The sequence below is a fragment of the Vicia villosa genome, linkage group LG5 (genome assembly GCF_029867415.1).
Source record: "Vicia villosa cultivar HV-30 ecotype Madison, WI linkage group LG5, Vvil1.0, whole genome shotgun sequence".
In the NCBI taxonomy this organism is placed as follows: Eukaryota; Viridiplantae; Streptophyta; class Magnoliopsida; order Fabales; family Fabaceae; genus Vicia; species Vicia villosa.
In genome coordinates, this window is record NC_081184.1 from 117,492,202 (window position 1) to 117,506,370 (window position 14,169).

The 14,169-nt window shown below is 37.8% G+C and overlaps 1 protein-coding gene across 2 annotated transcripts; it reads right to left on the minus strand.

The window, feature by feature from the left end:
• Positions 1–1,286: 1,286 nt before the first annotated feature.
• LOC131602161 (E3 ubiquitin-protein ligase UPL3) lies at positions 1,287–11,155 on the minus strand. Of its 2 annotated transcripts, none has more exons than XM_058874179.1 (18): positions 9,899–11,155; positions 9,544–9,654; positions 9,310–9,426; positions 8,960–9,130; positions 8,725–8,886; positions 8,308–8,553; positions 8,041–8,162; positions 6,536–7,943; positions 5,946–6,044; positions 4,100–5,656; positions 3,773–3,997; positions 3,585–3,689; positions 2,825–2,905; positions 2,664–2,732; positions 2,435–2,563; positions 1,968–2,090; positions 1,728–1,868; positions 1,287–1,516 (listed from the first exon to the last, which is right to left on the minus strand). In XM_058874179.1, exons 1-17 carry the CDS (start codon positions 10,772–10,774, stop codon positions 1,803–1,805), a joined length of 5,667 nt encoding a protein of 1,888 aa, XP_058730162.1. In that variant the 5' UTR covers positions 10,775–11,155; the 3' UTR covers positions 1,287–1,516; positions 1,728–1,802. The 2 variants fall into 2 exon arrangements, with proteins under 2 accessions (XP_058730162.1, XP_058730161.1); XM_058874178.1 differs by having other exon boundaries at positions 1,653–1,868.
• Between the last annotated feature and the right edge of the window lie 3,014 nt (positions 11,156–14,169).

The following is a 14,169-nucleotide window of genomic DNA, read 5'->3' on the forward strand; positions in this document are numbered from 1 at the left end:
GTTCTTGTGTCATTGCGCTTATATTTCACGTTTCCGGTAGTGCCTATTTTTGAGTTCACGGAGAAGGGAAATTATGGAGGTTATTTACCAACAAATTATTCTTTTTCTTGAAAAGTTTGGCAACGCCATCAACCTCAAAAATCTTTCTTTTTTTCACCTCACTCAATTAACTTGAAACAATTGAGCTAAGGATTAAAAGGAGTTAAAAGTTCAGTGTTCAAATCTTGACAAATGTGTAAAAATATATACTAACAATTAACTATCAACAATTTGTCATTCAAAAAAAAAAATCAACCGATTCAAAAGTGATGTTGATGTGCTCTTCAACCTCTGCAGATTTTCAAAAGTGATGTTGATGTGCTCTTCAACCTCTGCAGATTTTGTATTTTCTTGTAAGGATGCAACAACATCCCATATTTGAACACGGACATCAATTTAAAACTGCTTCTATGTTCCAACCAAATGGGGCGTTAAATAGTAAATACCTTCTAAGGCAATCTTATCACAATATGCACACTTCATTTTCTTAGTTCCATCAATTGCAACTCCCATAGTTTCATGCAATAATACTTTTTTGATCCAGTAATATTTTTTTGTTTTTGTCGGAGTTGGTTTTGAAGTGAGGGATAGAGGGAAAAGTTGGTCTACAAGTGAGAAGGAGTGGGGAAAGTTTGATCATATTTCTGTATGTTGGACTGAGTAGGTGGGGAACTTCTTCAATATGCCTTCAAAAGAGTGTGCCGGTGGATTAAGTCACGAAGCCAATTTTGCATTTTAGAGCACAAATCAACTCGTCCAAGAAAACAGCATTCATTCGCTCTCCAATTCAGTGAGTTAACTAGCCATTTTGACAACACTAATAAGAACAATTATGAAAAAAGATACAACAACCAAACTTTATTCCACTAAATATCAACTCCATAAATCAACTTTTGCCATAACACTATCTAAAATCAGGCCTCTATCTCTCAAAAAAAATTAATAATCTTTCTTTTAGTCTTTCTATCTCTCAAAAATAATTAATAATTTTTCTTATATCTCTCAAAAAAATTAAATTAATAATTTTTCTTAGTCATTCTAGATCTTCAACCATCTAAGAGTATTTTCCACCATACTCTACTATATAAGTGCTACCAACTACACACTATCATTTTCTTTTATAATCCTATTATGTATGAAGAAAGATGAAAGGGAAAAAACTCTCCCAAATATTTTCATTTATAATCCTATCATAAATGAAGAAAGATGAAAGGGAAAAATAACACAATGGAAGAAAAGGTTGAAGGTAAAAATAAAAACCATCAAAAAGCATATAGTATTTGAATTTATTTCTATTTCCTTTAACATCTTCCATACAAGTATGAACTGCCAATAATTTGGCTTGAAAACAGAATCAAAAAACAATTAGGGGGCAAAATAGCTCAACATTCCTATTTTATTTACACATTGTAACAGCTAAACGAGCTTGGCAAATATGCCTTAACATCTTGAAAATGTGGCGATCCGTTTTGACTGCCTGCCATCAATAAATAAATAAATAGTTAGTTATCAAAAACAGAACAAAAAACGTAAAATATCAACATGCACATGCAGCGACAGAGAATAATACTAATAATAGTTACATCAACAATCAATGGGACATTCCACTTCACCTGAACTATGTCACAACCTTTGATGAGCTTCTTAAACAAGGCCATTATTTGAGAAGGAAGGAGAAAAGTACCAACCAAAAAGTAAGCCTGGAAAGTAAACCCTGATTCATCATATTAACATACAGGGTCTGGTTGGTTAGTCCATGACACTCATGATAAATCAAAGGATCCCTGGCCTTCATTGATTGCATACATTAGCTTCTTGTGCATAATTTCCTGTTTCAAATTGGACGTCGAAGATCAGTACTCAAAGATGCTTAGACACATAAAGTCATATAATCAACAGTGAGATGCTATATACAGTACTGCACCAACCTTGGTAGAATATGGAGGAAGCTTAAGGTAATTTGCACATGTCATCACACTTGGCAAGTCATCATCTGCTGTTTCTGAAGGACCGTTCCCATTGGATGCAGTATTGGCTGCAGTTGACGAGAGCTGCACCAAGACATCATATTAACACAACTTTTTCAGACCATATTAACCTTGTACTTAATGTATAAAATTTATAACAAGTTAAAATATTAAGTGTAACGACACACGATAGGGTCATGGGTCAGACCATATTAAGTACTTAATGTATAAAATTTATAACAAATTAAAATATTAAGCGTAACAACACACAATAGGGTCATGGGTCATGAACAGAGTTCACATAACACGAATAGAGAATCAATTCCCCCCACAAAAGTAAAAACATTCAAGCTTTGAGGCACAATCACGGGAAGTCGTGAATGAATTAGAATACTGAAGGCATGTTGATCAAAATTTTATTTTAATACCTTTCTCACAATAGTTAACTTTGGATTTAGAACAGCCAATCCACCAGGTGGTAGCTTAGGTGCTCCAGTAACAAATTGACAGAAGGCACGCTGCTGCTCCGGTGTGAACTCTCCCATGATTTCAAGTAACTAAAAAAGCACCATGCAGGATGAGTATCAAATATAACACCCGAAATATTCCATAATACACTACTACACTACTGTTCTTATACATAGAAAAGAATCATACATTCACTATTGCGGGGCTCTTGGCAGTATACCCATGGTCAAATTTTATATGATCAGCTAGTGTCTCTGTCTGCAAACATGTCCAAAAATAACTTATGATTAAATTACTGACTTTAAGATTTCAAATATTTTTGTTATAGGAAATCTCAGTAAAAACAATACCTTCCATAATTCTCGACGGCCACAAAGCAAATAATCCAATTCGTGAGGCGTAAATATTTGCAAAGATGAGACGTCAAAAACCTGAATTGACACCGGCATAAGTGTACAAGTGACAAATGTTTAGTTCCTTAAATTAAATTATGAACAAAGCATCAAACACGTTTTCCAACTATTATCCTGCTCATCTTTCGTATAAGAAAGGCAAGCAACCTATTTCACAAATGTGCCCGAACTTGGCATTCAAAATACAGAATAATTCAAATCAATATAAAAAAAAATATTACAAAAAGGGCATTTGATTCTATCATCCTCTCTTAATTTGCAGGGAGAGAAACAAAAATCTTATCATTTCCTAATTAATTAATCCAAGTGTGAGATTTAAAGCTATATATGCACTTAACTGCTTAACAAAAACCATAAATTTAAGCACAATAGAATGCTCTGCAGGAAATAAATACATGGTACCCACTTGAAGGCTTGCATCAATTGAAATAAGACAGCGACTAAAGCTGAAGGATAAATGATTAACATATTATTAAATTAATGTATTGTCAAGCTTAATATTCAATCTAATTGTTTGAGCTGTAAAAGAAAAGGAAGGGATGAAATAAATAGACAGGGAGAACAACAAATACCACACTTCCTAATGAAGTTAAATAAAAAACCAAAACACTTCCAATTTACAAAGACTTGCTAAACATATCCATTAACAAAGTGTACAGTTAAACTTAAGTGAATTAATAAGATCAGCCAAAATTACCTGATTGAACCCTGCTCTAAAGGCTTCCAATTGCCGTGTTATTCCAGTCTTGACAGTGGCATCAACAACCATGGATATATAATCCTCTAGATTATTGAGGTCGACCTGAAATTTTGACAGCAAATTCAAAATAATTTTCAAAATAAAAACATAAAGAAGAAAAAGAATTAAAGATAGTGGCTACATACAATTTCATCCCCAGGCTTCAAAGTGTAATCTGGATAACCAGGAAGGGTAAAATCCAAACAGAGATCTGCAACTGGAGCTCCGCGGTAATGCAAATTTGCTACTGTACCAGTATAACCACCACCAATAGATTCTATATTATGTTTCCGGCAAACAAGGGCATTCAACTCTTGCAAAGTTTTCCCAAGTTCAGCATCGATGTAAAGAATGTCGTGCAAATCAAGATCCTAAAAATCAAGTTAAATGTAGAGACCAAAATAGAATCAGTTTTAAGCTCTCAACAGTATGCATGAAATTGGATGAAATATGCAAATTTTGCAACAACTTACCTGACCAAGAACAAGCTTATAAAAGGCTACAGATAACGGCAAATCTAATAGACGTCCATCTTGAAGTGCTTTAGCAACTACACGGCCTAAAAGTCTGAAATATTCAATCACTTTAAAAAGCTGGCTACCTTCTGATGCTTCGGCATTTGCAGGCCAGGGACGAGGAAACAACCCAAGAGGAGCTTGAACAAGTTCCCCGTCTCTAGCAATATTGCCTTCACTGCTTTTCTTTTTCTTCTCATCTCCATCAATTTCCATTTGATCAGAACCCGATCTCCACATCTGAAGTCCAACTTTTTGTAAGTCATGACTTAGAAGTGTATAGAACTCAAGGGTGGGACCAAGGCCAGTGCCAACTTCACCAAAATATTCTACTTCAAGTACAGCCTTTTGGCTAGAATACATTTCCATCACTTTAGCAGCAGAATCCAAAATGCGATTTCGAGAGACACGGACCTTTTGGCGCTGCAGCCTTCCAACCCTAACCTCTCTTTCGTTTGTTGATCCATGACCATCGGCACCCTGCTGCTGCTGGAGTCGATACAATGCACGCGATAACCCAAAGGCAGTTGAATAGAAGTACTGTCTTCGGACCTCAAATGGAAACAAAAAAGGACATGCTTTAGTTAACTGGTAACACCATGAGGGGAGACTCCCACTGCATAGGGCAAGGGCATCTTGTATCTGCCTAGCTAGTTTTGGAGTAAGCTTGCTGCTTATAAATTCATCCGGAGGAACCTTAGAACCTGTGGCAACAACTAGTTCATCTAGATCCAAAAAATTTCCCTCAGCAAAGCTATCGGTAGCCACTTGCGCCCTCAAACGAGGTGCGAGCTGGTTTAAACTCTCCAGCACACGCAATAGAGCCAATATATCATATGTGGGATTAGATTTCTCCAGCTCACACGGTAATTCTCCCTGCAAGATACTATCGATTAAAGATGTCTGATGCAACTTGACTTCAGCACTGCAATTTGATACAGACCCAGATTTACTAGATTTTGAAGTGTTAGAACTTGGGCCTCCTGGGGTAGCCCTATCTGTTTGGCTATCTGCCTTCTGATAATTTATTATGAAAATATCACCCCACATCCTGCTTCCATCACTCGACATAAAGTCACTACTAGCAAATCTCTCATCGTCGTCTTCATCTTGTACAAGCTGTCTTTGAACTGCTTGATATATAGTCAACTGCCTGCTGAGTTGTTTCCCGCCAGCAGTGAATATTAGCTTCGGAGGATCATTAGAACTACCAAACAATGGACGCCCTTGCCGATCTCTACCACCCCTGATTCCTCTGCTATTGGCAGATCCAAGTCCAGCCATGGCAGCAGCAGCAAATGACATAGCACCTCGTGAACTAGAAGAATAGCCACTCCTAAAATCTGCAGTGTCTGATGCCCTGACTGAACCAACTTTGCTACTAGAACCAGAAGCCGCATTAGCCTGGCCATCGTTAGTTGAAGGAGTAACAGTACTCTCCTCAGCTGAGTCGCCTAATTTCACATCATGTACTTTGTCAGGTAAGCAAACGGGAAGTGAGTCGTCCCTCAGCATCTGCAACAGAAAAATTAATACAAGGACAATTTTGAGTAGATGCAAATAAACTTAAGGACAATGTTCAATCTTGGTTGAGTATATTTAATGAATATTGTTAACAGATAATTTGTAATAAAAAGCAATGATAAAATATTTGTTTGATTGAATTGAAAACAAAAAGGATAAACAACAAAAGTTCTTCTGGTAATTAAAAATAAAGATGTAATCAAAATTTAGCATATCAAAAGATAAATGAAATCATAAATAAGAAAATTTAAGCCAAATAAAAAAATGTTAGGTTACATACATCTTCGTGGTCATCATCTTCATCATCAGAAATATCATCATCATCTTCGATAACCAAAGCCTCATCAATTTCAACAGGAGATGTATCTAAATCTTCATCCTACAATACAACAGTGGAAAATATTGTCAACATAGAAAAACACACAGATAAAAGCTATCACCAGTAATAAAATACTTCATGAAACATTAATTAAGTTGAGCTTGATTCAAAGCACAGACTGAAAGATATGCTTTCGGTACAAGTAAAGCCCGATCCATGGCATTTTAAGTGTGTGGGAACTCAGCAGATCCCATCAATGGTTTAATAACAAGAACATAGCTAAATAACTATTAGCACGCATGTAAAATTGTAAACTCGTATTAACTCATACTGAGTGGGGAGAAAAAAGAAATAATTCAATGAAATACTTAGAAGATCTGGCCAACCATGCACTTTTAGGAGTTAACTTAGCACTATTAAGTATTTCTCCATAAAAATGAAACTTCAAACTGCATGGTTGGCCAGATCTCCCACCTCCATCCTCTGCTTTCACAAGGGCTCATGGAAAGAGAAAAAATCATGGCATCGTGAACTAGGATTTCAAAGTATACCTCAGAAGTAGAATCCCCATTTGCAGGCTTCATTTGAACATCCTTATCAACAGCTGCTCTTCTGCGTGCAGCATTCCTTGTTTGAGGTCCTCTTGACGCCTCTTGTGCAGGCTTTAATACAGCTTTTCCCTTACCCTTAGATGAGCTCAAGGTTTTATCTTGAGTTAATTCTTTTCTGGTGGTATCCCCTAAACTAGCAGAAGATCTCGATCTCGTAGAATGACGACGGGTAGTGGATGGAGTAGAGGTAGAAGGAGGTGGAACACCAGCTCCTACAGGACTTGTCCCAGATTCAGAATTCCCAGCAGGTGCATTGGACTTCTGAGCAGATTCACTTCGCTGGATACGAGGCCAAAGAAATTCTTCAATGGCTGCTAAACTAGCTAATGGATCAATCAATACAACATTGCCTGAATAATCCTTAAGTGACTTTTCCCCCTGGGCTCGACAAAGACGCAATTTGAAGGGCTGGGATAATGCACTAAGTCCAGAGGAAAGGCGTGCACTTCCACTGGATGACCTAGGTGATTGACTCAGCAAAACAGGGAAACGCTCCATTGAGGACAAAGCATTTTGAAGCTTTTGAACCAAGACGGTCATAGGAGTTACATCCTCATTGTCAATAGTGGCAGGCAGTGCAACAGTAATAAATAACTTAAATCTTGCAAGTGCTTGTTTGCGAAGCTTAGGCAGGTGGGTTTCTGAGGGCTTATCTTTAGAGAAATACCCACAAGACAAATAATTCAGCAAAGCTGCAACAACACCACTGCCAATAAATTCAAAAGTTGATACACCATCTCCTTTGCCAAGTTCCTTTAGCATTTCAGATATGACACCAGTTAAACACTCCTCCAGACCAAATCCAGAAGTTTTAGATTTCCCCTTACCATTAGTCCTTTGGTCATCAACGCCGGCATTTAACTTCATGCAAAGATTTCTCAGATGCAAAAGATCCTCTGTAACACCCACTTCAGCAGCCCCAGGATCCGAAGGAAAGTACTGATCTTTAAAAGTTTTTGCAGCTGCACTAACAGATAACCGGATACTAGAATTTACTGTTGGAATATTTGCAGAACTTGGAGGTGAACCAACATTTACTGAAACAGGACTCTTGGTGTCGTCCAAAGGATTTCCATCAGGATTCGAGTTGCCGGAGCGTCGCCGATTACGCCTAACGCGAGATGATGCTCCAGGTATAGAATCAGTATCCTTCTCTGCAGTAGATGCTTGTGTTGAGACACTGGTCGAATTTCCAGGCAATATTAGTAGATCCACTGCATGAACGACACCTTCTCTGATAAACATCTTAGAGAATGTCTCAGGCAGCTTTTCCATTAAAATCTCAGCAATTTGCAAGGCAGGTGTCAATACATGTGGATCTTTTGATGCCAAGACTCCAGCTAAGAAACTATATGATCAAAGTAGCAATGCATAAATTTTCTAAACCAGTAAAAAACAGTGATAATATGGAGCAATATCAATCCAGGAGTAAGATTTCTAGATACCTTGATATATTTGTCATGCTTAACAAAGACTGGATCATCTCTGATGTGCTGAAATACATCAACTTTCCAATGGCCGAAAGACATTTGTGCCGAACAGGTATATTGACACTAGAACCATAAATCTGTTTCAAACACACACCACCATCATCAGGTATTATCAAATAGCCGCGTGAGGAAGCATAAGAGCATTTTAACAAGGCCACTTTTTTAATGTGACAAATTATTGAAGCAAACTTAATGCATGTAATCAATGCAGTAAATGTCGACCTGTATTAAAACTGGGAGGAGATCCATCCCAAATTGCTTAAGTAGCTCAGGCTGTTCATTTAATAGCTTTTCACGGGCTGATATCTCAGGAGGATTTCCGTTTGTGTCTTCTTGTTGCGCAGAACTACCGGCAGGTGACTTTCTTATAACAGGCCCCTTCACAAAGTTGGTGCTGACAGGAAGGGAAATAGTCCCTTGTGGCAATGGGGGGAGAAGCTCATTTGCCAGATTTACAATCTCAAATATCTGTGTGTATGAGAACATAGAATTAGAATATTTCCATCTCTTAATAATGCTAAGAGAACTAGAGACAAAAAGGATCCAAACCATTAATGTAAGGTGAAAATGTGTGATACGCACCATAAACAGAAAATTACACACGAATAACCTGAAGAACAATTCGGAAGTACAATATACCTGCTCCGGTGGCCTACTTAATGCAGGAGAAACAGAGGTATTAGAAGAAACTCCAGAACCAGAGAGAATATCTTTAAGAATACCACTAATTCCAAGCAGCAGCAAAGTTTTAGCTCCAAGAGGGGACCCGCTTGCACAAGTTGAAAGAAGTCGGATTAAACCCTGCATACACATTGAAGTCAAGAACCAACAACTATAGGCCAAAGCATTGGACTTAAAGAAAAAATGCACTTACAGTATATGTTGGAGTACTGAGAGAAGCTTGCCCACCTCCAGAACTGCTGTTTGAAACGAGGGAGGCAGCTTGTGTTACAAGTCCATGATTGCATAATTCATCTAATTTATCCGAAGATGATGCAAATGCTTCAGCTATTCGAGTCAAACAAACAGAGGCATGCTCCAGGACCTACAAAAATTAAATTGCATAACAGGAAAATATAACTAAATTAATACTATGGGTTATAGGGATCAAAATTTACCTAGGATCATACAAATCCTTATTAATAGCTAAAACTATGAATGTTGCAGGGAAAAATACAGTGTTTGTCACATGAAAATTCTGATGATAACAAAACACATGCTTACCTTGGAATCATGGTACTGGAGGAGGTTCGTCAGAAGAGGAACAGCCTCCATTACAAAATCAGCTGCATCTGAAGGAAGCTTCTTGCACATGTTAGCAGCAGTAGACAAAGCAACACGCTGAAACATAGAATTTTGTCAATATACGCTTCCTGCTGAGGTGCCTATCGCCAAACGAATTGTAACTATCTAAGATTATAACATCATCTAAAATGTAGGTGATCACTGATAACTAACCTGAACTCCAGTTGAGAAGAAGTCCAAATAAGAGAGTACGGCCATGAGAGCCCCAGCTCTTAGGCAGGCAGTTGGGTGCTCCTGAGATATCTTCTTTAGAGCTTGAAGGGACTGTCATGTTAACAAACACAGCAATTAGACAACTAATAATCTCATTTCCAGAATAGAATTGCTGATAAACAAATGCATATATCCTATAAACAACATAAATTATGACCAAGGAACCTCAAATTTAGTAAATCGTCTTAAAAACAGTTGCACATCTTTTAAATTCAGCACAAAATATTTAACACTTGCCCAAAATTCTCAATGCAGTTTTCACTAATCATATAATGGTCATGAAGTAGGGAACAACCTGCTCGGCCAAATCCATATACTCTATAGTGAGCAACCTCGCACAGAAAATTGAAACAGCTCCATAATGCACAACAGCTGCACAAGACGAAGGGAGCACGTCACAGAGATGTGTCAGCGCCCTTGCTGCGAGAAGCATGATATCAGGATTGCTCTCATGATTCAGCAACCCAACGAGGACAGGTACAAACGAATCAACAGAGAAAGTACTAAGTGAATCCTCAGTCCCAATCGAAAGCATTTCACACAGCTGCGTCAAAGCCTCAACCTGTCGACCTTCTTCCCCATCAGCCCGAAGCCCAAACAGGATCTTCTTCAACCTCCCATTCTGATGAGAGGAAGAACCCATCCCAGACGACGGAAGCAGATCATCCAAACCAGCACCAAGTTTCCTAAGAAGCCCCTGGAGTGCACTACTAGCAGACGTTAAATTCTGATGCAACAGCCCAGCACCACTGTCACTATCATTATCATCCTCATCCCCAGCACCAGCTTCCATATTCAACGCCAACCCTCTTTCCGCATCCCTCTCCCTAATCCTAACATCATGCTCCTTCTCCTTCCCCTTATCAGAGCCATCCCTTTCCGAATTCTTGCCACGACGATCCCGTCTCGAAGCAGACGACGATTCATTGTTGGAATCCATAGGAGGAAGATTCTTAGACGGCAAGGCTTCTTTGTTTCTAGACGCGCGTGTACGAGTGTTGACAGACCGAATAGGAGTGGTAGCGACTGCGGTTGTTGTTGCGGTGGCGGAAGACGTGGAAGTGGAAGAAGAAAGACGAGAACGCTTGTTAGGACGAGTTTTAGGACTAGATGAAGAAGATGAAGGGGCAGCTGAGGAAGCCTCCGCCCGCTTCCGACTACGAGTTTCCATACAAAAACCAACCCACCCCGCAATTCGTCAACTCGCTCGCCAGGGAGCGTCGATTACAGTATTATCCACAAGATTTTCACAAACATTCCCAGCTTCGGATCGATCGAAAACTCGTTGAATTGAAAGAATGAATGAATCAATTAATCCCCGAATCGAAACCCTAGAAATTGTTCGGTGATAGAATCGATGCGTGTTATGAATTAATAACGTGTTCGGTGAGATTCGATTGAAAGTGTGTGGTAGATAGAGATGTAGAGATATAGGGTTGTTGTTGCAGAAAACCCTAACGCAGGGAAAAGGGGGAAATGGAGAAGAATAAAGGGGCAAAGGAAAGCGAGGCTTTTTTTATATGCAAGTTTCTTTCTAAACTTTTTCTTTGGTTTTTTATTTTAGATTTTTGGGTTAAATATACGATTGCCCCCTGCCAATAGGGCGAGTTTTGATTTTGCCCCCCTGAAGTTTTTTTTTTGTGATCCGCCCCCTATAAAACAAAGATTCTGTTTTCAGAAGCCCCTATTCCTTGTTTGGCTGACTAGGCCTGGGGAATATGCATAGGTGGCATTCCACGTGGAATATATATTATTAAATGTATATTACTAATTAATTGACAATTTTTTATTTCTTGATCTTGATCATGTTTTTACTAATTAATTGTTAAAATAATTTATTGGGCCTAAAACACAAGTTCACATCATATAGCAGCCCATTATCTAGATTTTTGTTAACAAAGGCTGCAAAGGGCTTTATAAACAATTCTCCTTCTTAATGATATTTCGATGTGGGACTCTTTGTACATTCCAGAACCTGAAAACTAAAGAGCAACACCTAGTTTTGTATGGTGCTGGAGCATATATTTGTGGTGAGGAAACCGCCCTCTTGGAGAGCCTTGAAGGGAAGCCTCCTTTTCCAGCCAATGCAGGGTTGTATGGTTGTCCCACCACTGTCACAAATGTTAAAACCGTAGCTGTCTTTCCAACCATTTTAAGGCGTGGGCCATAATGGTTTGCCAGTTTTGGTAGGAAGAACAATTCTGGGACAAAGTTGTATGGTGTTTCAGGACATGTGAACAAGCCCTGCACGGTTGAGGAAGAAATGAGTATACCATTGCAAGGCTCTCGTACTTCTACAAGCATGAAAGTTGCGGGCAATGCACACCATGTAGGGAGGGAACAGGATGGCTTTGGATGATCATGGAAAGAATGAAAGTTGGGAATGCCAAGCTAGAAGAAATTGATATGCTTCAGGAGGTGACTAAGCAAATTGAAGGGCACACAATTAGCGCCTTGGGTGACGCTGCTGCATGGCCTGTGCATTAAAATTAAAGGGAACAAAAGTATAATTTAACTTTTTTTCTTTCAATATTTTCATGCAAGTCAACTAATTAAGACTATTGATACTAATTTATTTCTTAGGTGTGTATGCGGCAATAAAATATTGTTTCAAATGTGGAATTGCACAAATATCTATTACTTGATGGGTGCTACTGTTTGCTACTAATGGATTAAATCCTGCTCAACCTGTAAACAGGTGCGGCCCTGCTCAATCTGTTGTAACTTGTATTTGTCCTTTTTGTCCATCCATCTCAGTTGCATCTTTCACTTCCATGATAATGATATTTTCAAAGCCAAATTCTTATTATATCAAAATCTTGCATTCAATAATGTACTTCATTTGCATGCACGTGTGGACTATTCTGATAGATGAAACCATGACTGCAATTCTTATATGCACATGTCTCTGTTGAAGAGACAAGAACTACATTAGTTATTGTTTCAATGCATTAAAATAAAGCTGTAAACTTATTGTTTCAATGCATTACTCTCTGTTGAAGGGCACATAATGAGTAATCCTTTAACTTTTCAGTTTTGTGTCTTTGCCTTTGCATTGAGTATGCATACTGCTTCCAGGTTTTTATTCATCATACTGCTTCTAATTAGCCTTTCATTTAATGCCTAATTACTTACAGCTGAGAACTAAAATTTCAGTTTGCTGCAATGAATCTATATATAAAGTGCTGGTCTTAGTGTTAGTTGGAACAGCCATTTGTGTGTTGAGGATTTTACTTACGGGGAACAACCATCCAGTTGTTGTTTCTGCTTGACTTCTCTATGGCCTTCTCAAAGAAGTCCCACATTGGTTTCTACAAAGACAAAATAAGTCTTTATATAGAAAAGACACACACACATTCATGAATTTAAAATACACTCTTACAAATGGGCTTAAGTTGCAACAAATACAGACTTAGGCCCAAATCTTAATTTTTAGAATTCATAAAAACAAATAAATGTTAATTAAAAATAATTTATAAAAATTATTAAAACAATTTAAAAAACTTAAAATAAGTCATAATTAAAAAAATGTCACTTGGATTTAAAAAATACTTTAAAAATATTTAAAAGCCACGTGGGATGCCACCTATGCAGATTCCCCAGGCCTAGTCAGCCAAACAAGGAATAGGGGCTTCTGAAAATAGAATCTTTGTTTTATAGGGGGCGGATCACAAAAAAAAAACTTCAGGGGGGCAAAATCAAAACTCGCCCTATTGGCAGGGGGCAATCGTATATTTAACCCTAGATTTTTTTGTTCGATGGATTGGTCACTTTCAATAAACGCAACTCTCTGCGAGCTACTCTCGGTGCTACTGTAACACAGCGGCGCGTATCGTTTCATTTTGTCATGAAACGGCGTCGTTTTGATAATATACGTGTACGTGTTAAAACCATGGGTTAGTCGTGTGTGGGTTTGATCATGCGGCCCAAATTAAGTATGTGTTTGGTTATAAGATGAAAAAGAAATAATTTTAAGTGAATTGATTTTATAGAATTGATCATGATTAAAAATGAGTTGGATATAAAGTGAGTGTTTGGATTGGCAATCGACATAATTTTGATTTTGATATAATTGAGTTTGATAAAATTGATTTTAATATAATTAAGTTTCGCATAATTAATTTATGTTTAAACTCATAGTTACGAATCATAACTTCTAGTTGAATCAATTCTAAAATATAATCAATTATGCTTTAAAAGAACCAAACACCTCTAAATCACTTTATAATTAATTCTACACTTGTATAATTGCTTTTGACCCTTCAAAAAACTAAATCAAACATGCACAAAGTGATTTTTTTTTTGACCAAAATCAAATTAACTCATATCATTAATCAAATGAAATTCGATACAAGAAGGGATAATACTTAAGGAACTACGCCTAGACCAAGAATTGGCCGCCTTCGTTAACGAGTGGGCAACCACATTCGCTTGGCGTTTTACAAACTTCACCCCAAAGTTAGGAAAAGAAACTAACAATCGCTTAATAGAACGAAAAATAAAACTTAACTCCGAACAACCTGTAACATTAGAGTTAACTGCTTGAACCACCACCTGAGAGTCACT

What these genes read in the sequence shown, in the direction of transcription:
- LOC131602161 (XM_058874179.1), bottom strand. Translation starts at nt 10,774, where the DNA reads ATGGAAACTCGTAGTCGGAAGCGGGCGGAGGCTTCCTCAGCTGCCCCT. An exon ending in TCTTCTCAACTGGAGTTCAG is followed by an intron (nt 9,427 to 9,543) that starts GTTAGTTATCAG and finishes TCTATGTTTCAG; the next exon opens with CGTGTTGCTTTGTCTACTGC. An exon ending in GCCGTCGAGAATTATGGAAG is followed by an intron (nt 2,733 to 2,824) that starts GTATTGTTTTTA and finishes ACATGTTTGCAG; the next exon opens with ACAGAGACACTAGCTGATCA.